We start from the raw sequence: 16770 nt of genomic DNA on the forward strand, positions 1-16770 counted from the left end.
CATTTACCATTCCTATAATAAAAGTTTAAAGGGATCATGGGGCATGCAAAATAGTACCAACTGTTTTAGTTGTTTTTGGGTTGGCTTCTTTTTATCATTTTCTCTTACTTTTCAAAAGGCATGTTTATAGCATTTGTTTGATATAAATTTACATTTTAGTTTTAAAAAAAAATAGTCTCAGAGCCCTAGGCAGTTTTGCTCAGTAGTTAGAGCGTTAGCCAGTGGGCTGAAGGGTCCCGGGTTTGATTCTGGCCAAGGACACGCACCTCGGTTGCAGGAGGCAACCAATCGATGTGTCTCTCTCACATCAATGTCTGCTCTCTCTCTCCCTCTTCCACTCTATCTGAAAAGCAATGAAAAAAATATCCTCAGGTGAGGATTAAAATATATATATATATTTTTTTCTCAGAATACAAAAAAATTTCTAATAGTAATATCTTTGTCCGTGTCTAGTTATGTCTAATCCACCCAAGTAAATTTTAGAGTTTTACCCTAAATTTAGAACAAAAAATTACCAGAGCTCTACTGTACATTGAAAAAAATAAATCACACTAATGTAAGGTAAAAAATGATTCCATATTATAAGGGTTTACTATTTTCAGCTATGCCCAGAAGCAACTAGACAGCTGAGTGTTTTGAGTCCGTCATCAGTTAACAATGCAGTCACAGGAAGCATGCTATCATCATTTATAACATAAACCTGACAGGTATATATTGTTAAACCACTTACATGCTTCTAACAAAGCTTACAAATGCCCTGTTCTCCACTGTCATTACTGCAACATTATGATAAGCATATTTGTGTGTGGATAAAGTATGCAGTCTAATCAAAATGACAGTGTTTGATAATCCTAATTTTAATTTTTTAGAATCCAGAAAAGTCAATAAATGTATCATATATAACACAATAGACTTTTTTTTTTAAATATATTCTTTATTGATTTCAGAGAAAGGATGGGAGAGGAAGAAAGAGATAGAAACATCAATGATGAGTCATTGATCAGCTGCCTCCTGCACTCCCGACTGGGGATCAAGCCCGCAACCTGGGCATGTGCCCTGACCAGGAATCGATCTTCGATCTCCTGGATCCTAGGTCGATGCTCAACTGCTGAGCCATGCCTGGCTGGGCTAACACCATAGGCTTTTAAAACCCAAAGGCAAGGAATACTTTTAAAATATATGTGTTTGGGTTTTAAGTAATATATTCAAACGGTTCAAAAATTAAAAGAATGTAACAAGGTATATCTTGAGAAGTCTCACATCCCTGTCCCTCAAATCTACTCTCCATCTACCACCACAAGTCATCACTGTTATTAATTTTTTGTATATTCAAGATTTTTGCATAGATACATGCAAATAAAAATATATATTATTTTCCCCTTTCCTATACATACTGTCCTGCATCTTGCTCTTTTCACTTAACATATCCTATCACCATACAACTACCTCATTCATGTATAATATTCAATTGTGTGAATATTCTATATTAATTTTAACCAGAAGTTCACTGATGGATACAAGTTAACATCAAATAATTAAATTTAGTTGTGTGTCTGTCTGCCTACCCCTACCTTCTCCCCTCCCCTTCCACTCTACCCCTTTCTTAGGAGGAGGCATGAAAAAAATTTTAAGCCATTCACTTATACCTCAAAAATAAACAGAATATGAAGCTCCTTAAACCAACTTTCTAATCATTTGTAATAACTTCAGTATACTTTCAACCAGGTATGATTTATATAGCCAATTTCTGGGAGAAAGGGGAAAAAGTTAAAAGCTTGATATGCTAGATAGGATTCTGGGTTAAGCTTTTAATTTTTATTTAAAATTGCTACGGTGTTTCTGAAGTCAATAGTATAGTAACACTTTAAATTAACATAAAGTTACTAAGGTGGATTAAACTAATTTGAAGGGCATAATGTCGGAGTTGCTTCACTCTACTCTCCTCTTCCTCCCTATCACTGTTTCCCCTGCAGTCACTTCTAATGCTCGATTTAGAAGAGAAACCCTTAAAAAGAAAATCACAGATTTTAAAAAGAAATTAACCAGAAAGGCCTTAACTGAAAGTCTAAGGAATATTTTCGTCAGTGCTAGAGAGGTCCTAGTTTAGCCCAAATAAAAGTATTAAACAGACCTACCCAGATAAGCGGCACTGTCCCATTTCCCCAAGGTCCTACTCTTCTTCCTCTCCCTCTCCTCTATTAGCTCTGCTTTTCAAAAAGGGCCTGAAACTCATTTACACTGAAGTAAAAATAACTGTAACAATGTGTGTTACCCCTCCCAGGAATATCTGCACTTTAGTAGTGCTAAAAATCTTAAAGGAGTTCCAAAGCTGAACTTTTTTTTAGGGGTATGTGTGTGTACACACGATACTATTAGGAAGGCTGGGTAAAAAGGACTTCACTTTTGTCTCCATTTGAGTCTGTTTCTATGGATTACTTTACTATTTGTGTGCATGATGATTAGAATCAGAGGCAGAAACAATGCAGAAGTTAGAGGGGTAGCCTATCAGAAAATCCACACTGCATAACTTAATGTGACTGGCACTCCACAATACAATATGAATGGTGCTCCTTGGAGATGTGCAACATATCAGCAGCCCTGCTAGGGGCGCTCTTCCTCCAGGGAGCATACTGGTGCCATCCCCTTCTCCTTCCCCCAGGGGCATGCATCTTCGAAACTCCAAGGAACCCCACAAAACTTGCAACCAGGGCAGCAGCTCATCCAGGGCTAACCCCCTAAACCTGTCTCCAAGGCCCCTTTTCTCTGACTTCCCAGTGAGCTAAGGGAGCCCCGCCTGGGCTCTCCCTTGCTTCTTCTATGCCCTTGTTTGTTTCGCTGCCCTAAGTGTGTTTTTGCTGCAGACAATAAATTCTTGCTTGCTTTTCTAAAAAAAAGAACATGCTCAGAAGAGAAAAATTCAAAGGATATAAAAGAGGGTAACTTTGAAAGGCTGGCTCTCCAGAAATAGTTTGAAAATAATGTAATGTTGCCTGGCCGGACGTGGCTGAGCGTCAACCTAGGATCCAGGTGATCGGGATTCGATTCCCAGTCAGGGCGCATGCCCAGGTTGTGGGCTTGATCAATGACTCTCTCATCATTGATGTTTCTATCTCTCTCCCTCTCCTTTCCTCTCTCTGAAGTCAATAAAGATATGTTTTTTTAAAAAAAGAAAATAATGTAATGTAATAGAACACATACTGTCGTACAGACAATATATTTCTGTATGTCCCAGGACTAATAGAAGCAATTGATTCATTTACTGTCCATTATCCCATTATCCCTCATTTCAATATGAAGGGTCACCAAGCACCATAAAACTGAAGAATTCTTAAATCCAAAAAGAAAAAAATGAATTGAAGCCTTTACTTTTGGCCTCAGATCATCAACTTAACCTTCAAAACACACGAAAGAAGAAAGGAACCAACTCTGTCTAGAGAGATGAAAAGATTTGCTAAGCAAATCTCATTTAAGAAAGAAAACAAAAACCTTAGAAAATATCAATTTATCAACCCCGGAGCTTTAAAATTATATCTATAACGAAACAAAGAAATCTAAAGGAATTACACTGTTATGGCTTTGTTGGTTTTAAATCACTTTTTAATCTTTTTGATGTGAAAATAATATTATGGTTATATTTAAAAACAGAGTCCTCACCTTTTAAGATATACTGAATATTTCTAGAAGAAGGACTATGATGTCTGGGATTTGCTTCAAAATAATGCAGCATTGGGTAGAGCTATAGACTGGCCAAGAGTTGATAAATGAGGCTGTATTATGAGCACATGGGGGTTTTCATTATATTTTTATACTTCTGCACTACCTTGAAGTCTTCTTTAAATGAAACAATCTCACACACAAGTTATCTCTAGCATTTAAAAAAGTATTGGGTACACAGTAGGTAATCAATAAACATTTGTTTATAAAAATAAATGAAATTCTATTTACAACTATGTAGGGGAGGAAAGCATGCCAAAAAAAGTCATTTCTTTCATTAAAAAAAGCATACAAATGGTCTTGGCCAGTTTGGATCAGCGGTTAGAGCATCAGTCCTCAGACTGAAGGGTCCTGGGTTCGATTCCAGCCAAGGGCATATATCTCAGTTGCAGGCTTGATCCCTGACCCCAGTCGAGATGAGTGAAGGCAATTAATCAATGTGTCTCTATCATATCGATGTTTCTCTCCTCCACCCCCTTTCACTCTCTCTGAAAAGCAATGGAAAAAATATCCTCAGGTGAGGATTAAGAAAATAAATTTTTTAAAAGCATACAAACAGACAATCACTGAATTAAAGAAGTGGAATATATTTTTCTCTCATTTCCAGAATTTTCTTAGTATATAGGTATTTTTTCTAATTTTTAAAAATAAGCATAAGAAGATAATTTTGGAAGATCAAGATAGTAAAAATTCATTTTTTTAAATACTCAAATCTTTAATCCTTACACTACCATTTAAGGCCTAACAAGTATCAGGTCAACAAGAGCAAAAGTTGATACAAGAATACTGAAACTTTAACTTACTGGCCAATTTTGTGAAATAGAATAATAATTTAATAAATGATACCTTTGGTGCACTGAATTTGACTGTTTTTAAAAAATATTCACATCTATAGGTCATTTAGGCATATGAAACATTTAGACTATCATATACACAACAAAAACATCTTAAGATTCTGGTCTCTTCATAGGCAACTTAATTTGACTTTTCTTTCTCTACTATTTCTCACTCAGCCACTCACTATTCCCTGTTTCAGGTCCTTGTCCTCAAACTTTAAAGGAGTGGAAATAGGAGCCGAAAATACACTGAACTGAAAAGGTGAGAGGATCCACAAGCACATTTTGAAGAATATGACCTTAAAATGCAAAGATTTCTTGTAGATAATACGTCACTGACCACTGCTTTAGTCAAACTTTAAACCAATTTAGCTGCCTTTTTTCTCTTCCATTAGCAGTTAATTTCTGTGAATCTTAAACATACATATTTGTCTAATAAATAATATACACAAAAATATATAGTATGGTTTACAATACATTGGCATAGATATAGAAAAAATTAATACCATTAATTCTGGCAGAAAATAAGAAAGATACGCTTGCCTACATAAATTTAGTAACAAGTCTTAGCACTGAGATTTGAACTGACAAATCTGTAGAGTTTGGTTACATATATTCGTTTTCTACCTTTTTATAGATTCAAAAGAGCAATACAAGAAGTGGAATCTCTAAGAATGGCCTCCCTGAGCTCCAGCCTCTGGAATGAAACCACTACCTCTGTTTATCAGTACCTTGGTTTTCAAGTTCAAAAAATTTACCCTTTCCATGATAACTGGAACACTGCCTGCTTTGTCATTCTGCTTTTGTTTATATTTACAGTGGTATCTTTAGTGGTGCTGGCTTTCCTTTATGAAGTGCTTGACTGCTGCTGCTGTGTAAAGAACAAAACTGTGAAAGACTTGAAAAGTGAACCTAACCCTCTTAGAAGTATGATGGACAACATCAGAAAACGTGAAACTGAAGTGGTCTAGCACTCTATATAAGTTGAACAAAATCTATGAAAACAACCTTTAACTTCTGAGGGGGGGAAAAAATTTCTGAGGCCAATTGTTACAAAACTGACTGACTTTGAATGATTAAAAGATTTCTATTAGAAGGGAAAGACAAGTTAAATACGTACTTCTTTGTGTGTGTCTTTCATTAAACATACAGTAAAACTTCATAAATGTAAATAATCTCCCAATCTCTTTAAAATGACACTTAAAAAACTAGATAAAAGATTCCTAGAATTCAATATGAAATAGCAAAATGTAAACTGGAAAGCATAAGCAAGGCTAATGATGCCAAAATAACATATACCTAAACAAATCACAGGGACTAAAAAATAGAGTACTATGCACTGGATGGTGGAGCAGTTGGAGCATCATCCCGTGTACCAAAGGGTGATCGTGGGTTTGATTCCTGGTCAGGGCACATGCCAGGGTTGCGGGCTCGATCTCTGATTGGGGTACAAAGGGGAGGCAACCGATTTTCTCTCTCATGATGTTTCTCTCTCCCTCAAACCTTCCTCTCTCTAAAAATCAACAATAATAAAAAAATAAGAGTACTACATCTACGTGTATTTTGTAATAAAAATACTATTTAAAATGCTTCTATAAATCCAAAGTAAAATACTTCCACTTATATTCAAGTCCCTACTTATTAAAAAGCATTTTCTAGTTTATTGAAAACAACTTACATATTTTGAAAGACTTAAGTTTTATGTAGGATTACTGTGACAAAAGTCTCAAATGCTCAGAAATGTCACAAGTATACTTGCATAAAATTTTTATAAAATGGACTAACTGTCAAAATACAAGGTCTAAGAAAGCCCAGGCTATTTTCAAACTAAAGCTTACTAGTACACCCCTAAACTGCATTTTTTGAGCTTGTGCTTTCAGTTTGCTTCTCGTATTCTCTCTCTCAAGGGCTAAGATACACAATGTAGAAAAGACTAAAAAAAAAAAAAAAAAAAAAAAAGTCAAAAGACAGGACCACTTAACACCTGTTAAGAAATATGGCAGTTTTATTTCTTGGAATTCCAAGGGCTGTACAGATATTATATTTTATAACCCTAATACTATTTCGCTACCACACATGAGCATGAGCAAACCAAAGCATGCTCTTAACAACTACACTACAACTGCCCTTAGGCAGAAATGCTGCTCCTGAAAATTTATTGAGAAATTAGTTCAAAAGAAGAAAAGTTCAAGATACAAAGATATTTGTAACAGCATTACTAAAAATAACAAAAAATTGGAAATAACAGCTTTTAATGTGGCACATTAACTTAACAGATGAAGAAGCTACTGAAAATTATGACAAAATAGAAAAAATTTGATATGTGAAGTGAAAAATCAATATGTCATTTTCAGTTTAGAGAACCCTAACTGCCAGTTTGAAATAGCTTTTCCACAAAATATTTTTAATATACTTTCTAACATTAGAAACAAACACAAGTAACATAACTAGTTTTCAAAGGACTTGTGAAACCTAGGTATTCAAAATACTTTGGTAACCACGAACTATTCTGAGCACTATTAAAACCACATTTTCATAAACGTAAACTCTGGGGTCCTTGCCATTGATAGAAAGCACACAGGTTCTTTAGTAACTACATTATTTGATAATGTACACTATCAACTTCTCCCTACCTTACCCTGTAATTTATTTAGCCATTCAACAAATTTTGAGTGCTTCTATGTGTGAGGGATTAGGTTACAATAGCTAACAAGTAATCAATGCAATTACAATGGCACAGTAGCTTTGTCAGAAATGGTGAGTGCTAAGAGAATTCAAAGGCTAAGCACTGAATTCAAATTCAAAGTGGGAATAGTATGACTTTTAAGCTGAACAGGAGTTAGCCAAAGGAAAGAGGGAAGGAGGTAAGAAAGAATGTTCCAGGAAGAGGAAATAATATTGGCAAGAGCCAAGAGAGTAAAGCATGTTAGAGGCACTACAAGTCAGTATCACTAGGAGATAGTATAAGGAGACAGGTAGATAGGGGCATAAGAGTAAGAGCAGGCTAGATCATGTAAAGCATGTAAGCTACAGGGAAGAGATGGGCTTTATCTGAAAAGCAGTGACGCCATCAGATTTATGAATAGAAAAATCACTGACTGCTGTACAGGGAATGGACAGTAAGGAAGCTAAACCAGGAGCCCTGGTAAGTAGCTAACAGGGCAATCTAAAAATAGTGAACCAAACTAGAGTCATATGGTAGTCTTTAGTATTTACACCCAATGGATATATAGCTCTCCTCTTTCTGAGCACATGGAACCCCTTGTGGCTTGGTACATACAGCCTTGTAGCCAATGAGGAAGTGATATGTGTCACCTCCAGGACAGAGCACTTAACTGCCAGACAAGATCTTCCAGAGTTCTCTTTACCTCTAACACTACAACCAGCATTTGGAATATCGCTACTCTCCCAGCCTGGGTCCTTGAGTGACTGTAATAAGCTAAGACCCCTGCCAACACATGATAAACATGTGGTATGAAAGAGAGAAACAAATGTTTGCTGTTTTAAGCCACTGAGATTTTGTAGCAGAGACTATATCTAAGAGTGGGTCTCTGCTAATGTTTAAAACAGTTCTTATAATTTTGTTTCCTATAAGTAAGTTTCATTGGAATAAAAGATGATCAATCCTAATGTATGTGCTAATAAGAATGATAGGCCTACTTTGATAAAAAGATTAGCCAACATCATACATAAATAATGGTGAAAGATTGAATATTTTCCCCCTAAGATCAGAAACAAGGCGAAGATGTCCACTCTCACTACTTCTATTCAACATCATACTAGCCAGTCCAGACAGACAGGAAAAAATATAAACGGCATTCATATTGGAAAGAACGAAATAAAACTGTTCTTATTCACTGATGACATAATGTTGTATGTAGAAAATGCTAAGGAATCCACACAGAAACTAGAATAAACGAGTTCAGCAAAGTTGAAGAATACAGGATCAATGTACAAAAAGGAACTGCACTTCCACATACCAGCAATGAACGTTTCAAAAAACAACTAAGGAAACAATCTTATTCACAACAGTACCAAAAATAAAGTACTTAGAAATAAATTTAAGAAAATAAATGTAAAATCCGTACATTAAAAACCTAAATAAATGAAAAGATATCCACGTTCATAGACTAGAAAACTTAATAATGCTAAGATAGCAATACTCCCCAAACTGATGTATAGATTCAATGCAATCCCTATCAAAATCCAGCTCTGGCTTTTTTTTTTTTTTTAAATATACCTTTATTGATTTCAGAGAGAGGAAAGGATAGGGAGAGAGAGAGATAGAAACATCAATGATGAGAGAGTCATTGATTGAGCCCGAAACCCGGGCATGTGCCCTGACCGGGAATCGAACCCTGATCCCATGGATCCTAGGTCAATGCTCAGCCGCTGAGCCATGCCCGGCCAGGCCTGGCCCTTTTTACAGATGTGAATTGATGAGCAGATCCTAAAATTTATATGTAAATGCAAAGGATCCAGAAAAAAATAAAACAATTTTGAAAAAGAACAAAATTGAAGGACTTAAACTTTCAAAACTTTACTACAATGCTAAAGTTACCAAGAGAGTATGCTACTGTCACAGGATAGACATATGATGCAACAGAACCACATTGTGATACCAGAAGTATATAAACTCATTTATAGTCAAGTGATAACACAGGTGCAATCAATGCAAGTCAAAGGGGAAGATAGTGGTTTCAAGAAATGATACAGAGACAACAGGCAAAAAGATGAATTTATACCCTTATGTTAAACCAAAAAATCAACTCAAACATATCATAAACCTAATGTAAAAGTTAAAATTATAAAACTCTTAGAAGAAAACATAGTAAATTTTCATGACCTTAGGTTAGACAAAGATTTCTGAGATATGACACCAAGAGCACAAGTGACACTGGATCAAGAAATTGTATCCAGAATACATAAAGAACTCTTATAAATCAACAGTAAGAAGACAACCCAATATTTTTCCAGTGGGCAAAAAATGTGAACAGACATTTCACCAAAGACGACACATGAATGGTCAAATAAGCACATGAAATGACATCCAACATCATTAATCATTAGAGAATTACATATTAAAAACAAAATACCACTTTACATCCACTAGAATGGCTATGATAAGAAAGATAGGAATAACAAGACTTGGCAAGAATAAGAAAAAACCGGAACCCTCATGCATTGATGGTGAGAATGTAAAATGGCACCTCCTCTTTGGTACTTTGTTAAAAACTTAAACATAAAGTTACCACATGAGCCAGAAATTCTACTCTTAGGTCTCTTCACAAGGCGGTGGAAAAAAGATGTCCACACAAAGACATACATGAATATACATAGCAGCATTATTCATAACAGCCAAAAAGTAGAAGGAATACAAATGTGTATTAAATGGTGAATGGATAAACAAATTGTGTGGTATATCCATACAATGCAATACTCTTCAGCAATAAAATGGAATGAAGTACTGATACATGCTACAACATGGATAGAATCCTGGACAAAACACAACAAACTGAATCCCACAACAAGTAAAAAAGATTATATACCATGACCAAGGAAGATTTATTCCAAGAATTCAAGGTGGGTTTAACATCTAAAAATCAATTAATGTAATATGTTGTTATTAGACTAAAGAACAAGAACATGATCACCTAACAGATGTTAAGTAAAGAGAAGTCACACACTAAAGACCACATATTGTCCAATTCTGCTTATATAAAATGTCCAGAAAAAGGCAAATACACAAAGACAGAAAGTAGATTATTGATTATCTGGGACTGGAGTGAAAATAAGGAGCAACTGCAAATGGGCACAAGGGATCTTTTGGGAGTGATGGAAATGTTCTAAGTTTGGATTGTGCTAATAGTTGCACAATTCTGTAAGTTTACTAAAAATCTTTTAATTGTACATCTAAAAAAAGAGTGAACTGCATGGTATGGAAATTAAACCTCAATGAAGTTATTTTTTTTAAAATAATAACCTAAATTCTAACTACGACACAAGACTATTAACATCTTAAGAGCAAAAAATTCTCTCATCGTGCCATCCTTTATACTTAAAGTGCCTAACAATATGAATGTTGAACTGAAAAATGAACTTGCCATTACTAAATGGTCCTAGTCAATTTTACTAACCAGAATTTTGTTTAGAGCCTGATGATCCTCCATGTTCTAGCTTTGCTTTCTTCTTCTTCGATGATGATAATGTTGACGACTCAGAAGATACTGAACGTTTTTCTACTACAGGAGTGGAAAGAGCTCGTTTTTTGAACAGCTCCCGTTCTCTCAAAAGGCTTGGATCCATAATGCTGCAAACATAAAAATAAGTATCTTTAATACAGATTCCAGTCATTCAAACCTATATGCGAAATCCATAGATCTCAAGAAGAGTTCCTTCCCAAACAAAATTATCTTGTTACTAGTTGTCTAGCACTTGTATTTACTCACTCACTCATGCACTCAAAAAAATCTTTAATTAGTGCCTATTACACGCAAAGCACTGTGCTAGGCACTAGTAAACAGAAACAGAATTACTCTCTAAAACTCTAGAACTGCACTGTCCAATATGGTAGCCACTGGCCACATGTGCCTATTGAGCACCTGAGTGGGGCTAGAGTTGAGATGTACTCTAAGTGTAAAATATACATCAGATGTAAAAGACTTAGTACAAAGAAAAAAGAACGTACAAAATTACTAATGACATATTTTAGACATATTATATGGTGATGTGATATTTTGAATATACTGGATTAAGTAAAATATTAAAATTAATTTCCCCTAATTTTTTAAAACTTTTTTAGAAACTATGGCTACAAGAAAATTTTAAATTACATGTGTGGCTCACACTTGCAGCTTACATTGTATTTCCACTAGACAACACTGCTCTAGAAACGACATCAAGAATACTGAGCAGAAATTAGGAGGCTGATTTAGGCTCGTTGCGGGAAAAGAGAAACCATCAGAATTGCTTACAAATAAAAATATATATTTTAAAACAGGTGAACTCTCTATCATTAAGTGATAATAAACTGGATTAATACTTGTTAGAAAATTCCTAATTTGGACAGAAGTGAGACTAGACCTCTTCGGGTTTTCCCCGTTTTAAAACTCAATTCTAAGCAACTTCAATACAACCAGGGAAGCCACAGGTCATTCAACAAGTATTTTAAAACATTCTTTTGTCTGAGCACTCCCTAGAATCCCATGGAGTCTGGGAAGCACACAAGCTAACTATGTAAGTGATTTTTGCAGTGTTAAAACTAGTTGTTCATAAGCCGGAAAGGAAGGCCCCAGAGGAAAAAGGCTACCTTATAATCTGAAAGCCTTAAAACACAGGGTAGCTCAATAAATATTTGTTAAATGAATAATGAATGGAAAAGCATCTTTAAATTGCTCTAGCCTCATTGTTATTGGTCCCACAAGCCTTTATTAAATGTCCTGTTTGTGAGGCACTGTTTGAAAGGTTCTGGAAAATAAATTTTTGCCTTCAAGCAGCTTACATTTTGAACCTGAAAGCATTGAGCATCTGGTTTAACAATGAATAAATAAAATCTGACTTAGAGTGCTTAAAGTTAAAAATATAAACACTAATAAGAAATAACCAGAATAAACTTCAGTTAAGTAAAAATCTCAGTTAAGGAAGAGTCACTGGCACAGGACCTAAAATCAAAAACCTATCTTCTCCCCTCAGTTCTAAACTTCTAACAGCAACATGACCCTAGGCAATCCACAAGACCTCTCTAAATCCAATTTTATCATAAGTTAAAATACTGTCTACATCAAGCCCAACTGTAAGGAAAAAATGAGAAAGCGATTTTTTAAGTGAAGGTATAGAAATATGTTATTTGGGTATTGCTACTTTGAGTTGGATCTGAAAAGAAATAACAATATTATACTGTGGTGAGGGAGAGACCATCTTGGGGGGGAAGGAAAGTGTGAGAACAGAGAGGAGAATTCGCAACTGATAAGGTGGGGGCAACAAGCCTAAAACAGGAAATATGTTTCTTTCACCTTGTAAAACAGGTAGTTAACCTAGGCTTTGAATCACGATTTTAACATAAACTTAAGTGAAAAGCTTTACAGTTTACAAAGACCTAAATGCTTATAGCATTTGATCCTCACAACTCTTGAGATAAAAGGTATCCATTTTATTCCTCTTTTAATATGTAAAATCTGAAGTGAAGAGCTGTGGTTAAGATCACAACAGCAGGAAGAACTTGGACCAGAACCAGAACCCAAATATCCTAACTGCTAAATTAATGCTCCCTGCTCCACACTGAAACACTGGTAAAGCCTCTAAAACACTGTCAAATTTTATTTTTTCACCGCTTTTAAACGAGGTGCTCAATGCTTTCATGTTCTCAAATGTGTGCTGCTTGAAGGCAAGGATTTATCTTTCAGAACCTTTCAAAGCTTGGATGCCTTTACCAGCATTTCAGGTGTGAAGTAGAGAGCACCTAACTTAGGAGTCAAGATATTCAGATCCGGGGCCAGGATCTTTGTTTTAAAGGCCTTCACTTGCTACTTACTCCACACCTGAAATGCTGGTAAAGGCCTCTAAAAGGTGTGGTACTGATAAAGTCCAAAAGCACCCAGAGCAGAGCAGAAAGGCGCCCATCGCATGCTCAGCCTAACTTTTCCTCCCTTTTCAGAAGACCACTCAGTATCTGTAGTCTTCCGTGTGTGGCAGACAGGACACACCACGCTGCCCGTTTTACAACGAAAAAATACCACCGCCACAACTCAGGCAGTCCCCGTGTCAAGAACGGGCACCGAGAAGCCAAAATTAAGTCACAATCTTCTGACTCCACGTTCTTCCCAATATATCGTTCGATTTCTACTCGCCTCTGTTGCTGGTGTCGCTGCCTAAGCCTCGGAGGTGCCACGGGCACGGGGAACACTGCTATGAACAGCCGGCCAGCTGACAAGAGACTTGTATCTTCAGTGACAGAAATATAGAGGTGGGAGAAAAACGTACCGCGGCGTTTCGTTTTAGAAATACCTTTCGACTTTGCACAAAACTATTTTAACTAAAGTTTAGGAGTCATTACAAATTAGGTCTCCAAAAGGCAGCTTAAAAAAAAAAAAAGTCTGTGAACGAGCATCTAAATCACAGTCTTCAGCCAGTTGGACATCGTGGTTCCCCAAACTCCACACACATGCTCAGCTACTGCTAATGTAAACTTGGGGGCTAGGACGAGGCGATCCAACTGCAAAATTTCCCCTCTCCACCCCAAAAGTCGGCTCAATAAACCGCCGGCCTAAGAGACAATGCTCCCAAGAAGTTGTGACTGTTTAAGTGTTTCACGCAGAGAACCGCAGCCCCAGCCTCCCTTGGGGTGGAAACGCGCTCGCCCCGCGGGAAGGGGCGGTCCCGAGAAACAGGCCGGAGCCCCGCGCCCCCCACCCCGAGGCGGGAGCCCCGCGCCCCTCTCCCCTCTCCCCTCTCCCCTCTCCCCTCTCCTGGCGGCCGCAGCCCCTACCTGAGCGAGAAGGGCCGCCCCACGCGACCGGACACCGCCTCCCTGCGCCTCCGCCTCGGCCAGCCACCCACGCCCGCGTGGCTGCCGCTTCCTGCTCCTAGTCAGCGCCCCGCCTGCCCGAAAGCACGCCCGGCGCTGCCCCTCAAAGCCGGGGTTCAGGGGCTGGCGGCGGAGAGAGACGGGAGAGACTCGTCGGCGAGCCCCGCACGCCACTTCCTGATCAGGTTGCTAAAAGCCCAATCCCGGCAGCCCCCGCGGTGCCCCCGCCGCCTGGAACGCGCGTGCGTCGTCACGTGGCCCGCTAGGGGCGCCGCGGGAGCATAATCAGCCAGCTGGAGCGTTCTGGGTCTCCATGGCAACAGGAGGAGGGCTGGGGCGGGGCTGACGGCGAGATTCAGGTGCGAGGCGAGTAGGAGCCGCCAAGATGGAAAAAATCCTTCCATTTGCAGAAACGTCAACCTGCCAGATCTGCTCAGGAGCCTGTTGAACGCACGTGGCGACGCGATTTTTCAAGGTATTGTCTACCAGGTGTTTTGTGACATTACATCAAATGCAAACGACCAGCATCTAACCTTCAAAGAACATTATTACAACCCTCTCTATTGCAGGTAAGGAAACAAGAGGCCCAGCAAAGCTAAGTGACTTGCGCAAGACACAACCGCCAGTAAGGGCGAATCCTGAAATGAAGCCGTTTCTGAACTCCCAACCACCACACGTGTGAACACTTTTCCACCACACCTGTGAACTCTCAGGAAAGGATTTCGAATTCAGAAGCAACATAAAGGGGTAGAAATAAAGCGACGAGAAAGATTGATTGGCCTTGGCCACAGCCTGTGATGTGCTGGATGGAGTGTGTCCGAGTTCTGTGGCTGTCCTTCCCTCGCTCATAACCCAGAGCGACAGCGCAGCCAGTGCTGAACTGCTCTGTAGCTGCTGTTTACTTACTTAGTACTGGTTACTTCTCGTGTTACTTAACCTGTGCTGGTTTTCTTATTACGAATAGTTGTACTACCACAAGGAATAATTGTACTACCACGATGGCATGAGACTGTTGTGAAAATTAAATGAGATAATACATAAATTTTTATTCAAAATTTGGAAATAAAACCAAAAGATTGTGTGGCTTTTTAAAATTGGTTTCTTTCTAGAAGATTTTTGTAAAAAACCCACCTGATGTTCATCGGACACCCTCAGGAAATGTAACTTTGAATAACAAGTTAGTAGGGCTCAGAGGTTTTACAATCCAGTAAAGCCAGAGATTAACTGGTAAAAACCTTATGAGGTGTAAGGGAGAGGAACAGACAGCAAGTACAAAACATAATCCCAAAGATTAAAATCAAGAAACATGAGCCAGTATTGTATCAATTATTTTGTTGTTGCTGTTAATCCTTACCTGAGGATATTTTTTCCTTTTTTTTTTTTTTTTTTTTTGAGAGAGAGTAGAAGGGGGAAGGGAGGGAGGGGGAGAGAGAAACATCCAAGTGAGAGAGACTCATTGATTGGTTGCCTCCCACAGGACCCCAAACCTGGGCCAGGGATGAATCTGCAGTCCAGGTAATTGTCCTTGACCAGGAATCAGTCCCAAAAATAGTCCCTTTGGTGAGTGGACCAACACTCTAACCACTGGACCAGACCAGCCAGGGCTGTATCAAGTAATTTTTATTTCATTCTTCCTTTCTCCAGTGATTATATAAATTCCATTGCTTTTTCAGAAAGAGTAGAAAGGGGAGAGACAGAAAGAAACATGTGAGAGAGATACATTCATTGGTTGCCTTCAGCACATACCACAACCCAGGGCGCGGGGTTCAAGCCTGCAACACAGGTACCTGCCCTTGGCTGGAATAGAACTGGGGACCTTTCAATCCACAGGCCAAAGCTCTAACCACTGAGCAAAAACGGCTAGGTCTGTCATACCCTTGTGGAATCAGTTCTATCATTCTGTTGACTACCTTATCAATGAGTGAGGGGCTTAATATTCAAATTGACAATGACTAGACCATAAATGATAATAAAACTCTGAGCCACATAAGAAACCAAGCCACAACCTTTGCAGCAATCAGCTCAGGATGGTCAGGATTTGTTCAAAGGCTGCCAACTTCCCTATTTTAGACACACACATCCATACCCCAAAACACGCACCAGGATTAAACAGAAAACCAAATATGCTCCCCGAACCAATCAAATAGATGCCCCACTTCTAGTTACTTCACCTCCAGCTTCCCCTGCCAACAACCTTTAATCACAACATACCACGAGCATCCCATCTTTTTCCTCACTATACAGGCATAGCTCGTCTTACTGTGCTTCACTTTTTTGGACTTTACACATGTTGCATTTTTTACATATTGAAGCCAAGACACTTCACCAACAAAAATATTACAACTCAATTTATTGCCATACTTGCTTTATTCCTGTGGCCAACAACAGAACCACAATGTCTCCAAAACATACCTGTAAAGCTTCCCCTCTTTCTGATTGCCTTTGAGTCTCTGCCAAACACAAGTGATGGCAGCTGACTCCCTTGCTATAGCAAGCTCTGTATGCTCTGTTCTCATTTAAGTGGTCTTCATTTATTCCCACTTGTGTTAAAACTTTGACACGTGCTCACTATCTAGTCAGGTGAGAATTGAGCTTAGAGAATCATGCTTTTACAGAACTAGATCTACCATGTGGAAGGCATTCAGTTCAAAAATAAACTGAGGTACATTAAAAATTTGAAGTTTATTTGCGCAAACA

At 38.2% G+C, this 16770-nt stretch overlaps 2 protein-coding genes across 6 annotated transcripts in view; one reads left to right on the forward strand and one right to left on the reverse strand.

The window, feature by feature from the left end:
* The window catches only part of GTF2E2 (general transcription factor IIE subunit 2), a 146664-nt gene extending 132376 nt beyond the window's left edge, over window positions 1-14288 (reverse strand). For 4 of the 5 annotated variants that reach the window (XM_081129426.1, XM_081129424.1, XM_081129425.1 and 1 more), the window contains exons 1-2: window positions 14035-14281; window positions 10688-10860 (exon numbers count right to left, since the gene is read on the reverse strand). In XM_081129426.1, the coding sequence (XP_080985552.1) occupies window positions 10688-10856 (169 nt within the window). In that variant the 5' untranslated portion in view covers window positions 10857-10860; window positions 14035-14281. Of the gene's footprint in view, window positions 1-10687; window positions 10861-14034 lie in introns of all 5 variants that reach the window. The other variant, XM_081129423.1, reaches the window with a different exon arrangement.
* SMIM18 (small integral membrane protein 18) lies at window positions 4749-5521 on the forward strand (the record flags this gene model as incomplete). The annotated part of the gene is made up of 2 exons (XM_081129433.1): window positions 4749-4812; window positions 5188-5521. Exon 2 carries the CDS (start codon window positions 5225-5227, stop codon window positions 5519-5521), a length of 297 nt encoding a protein of 98 aa, XP_080985559.1. The 5' UTR covers window positions 4749-4812; window positions 5188-5224.
* Window positions 14289-16770: the final 2482 nt, after the last annotated feature.

The sequence above is a fragment of the Miniopterus schreibersii genome, assembly GCF_964146895.1.
Source record: "Miniopterus schreibersii genome assembly, chromosome: 2".
In the NCBI taxonomy this organism is placed as follows: domain Eukaryota; kingdom Metazoa; phylum Chordata; class Mammalia; order Chiroptera; family Miniopteridae; genus Miniopterus; species Miniopterus schreibersii.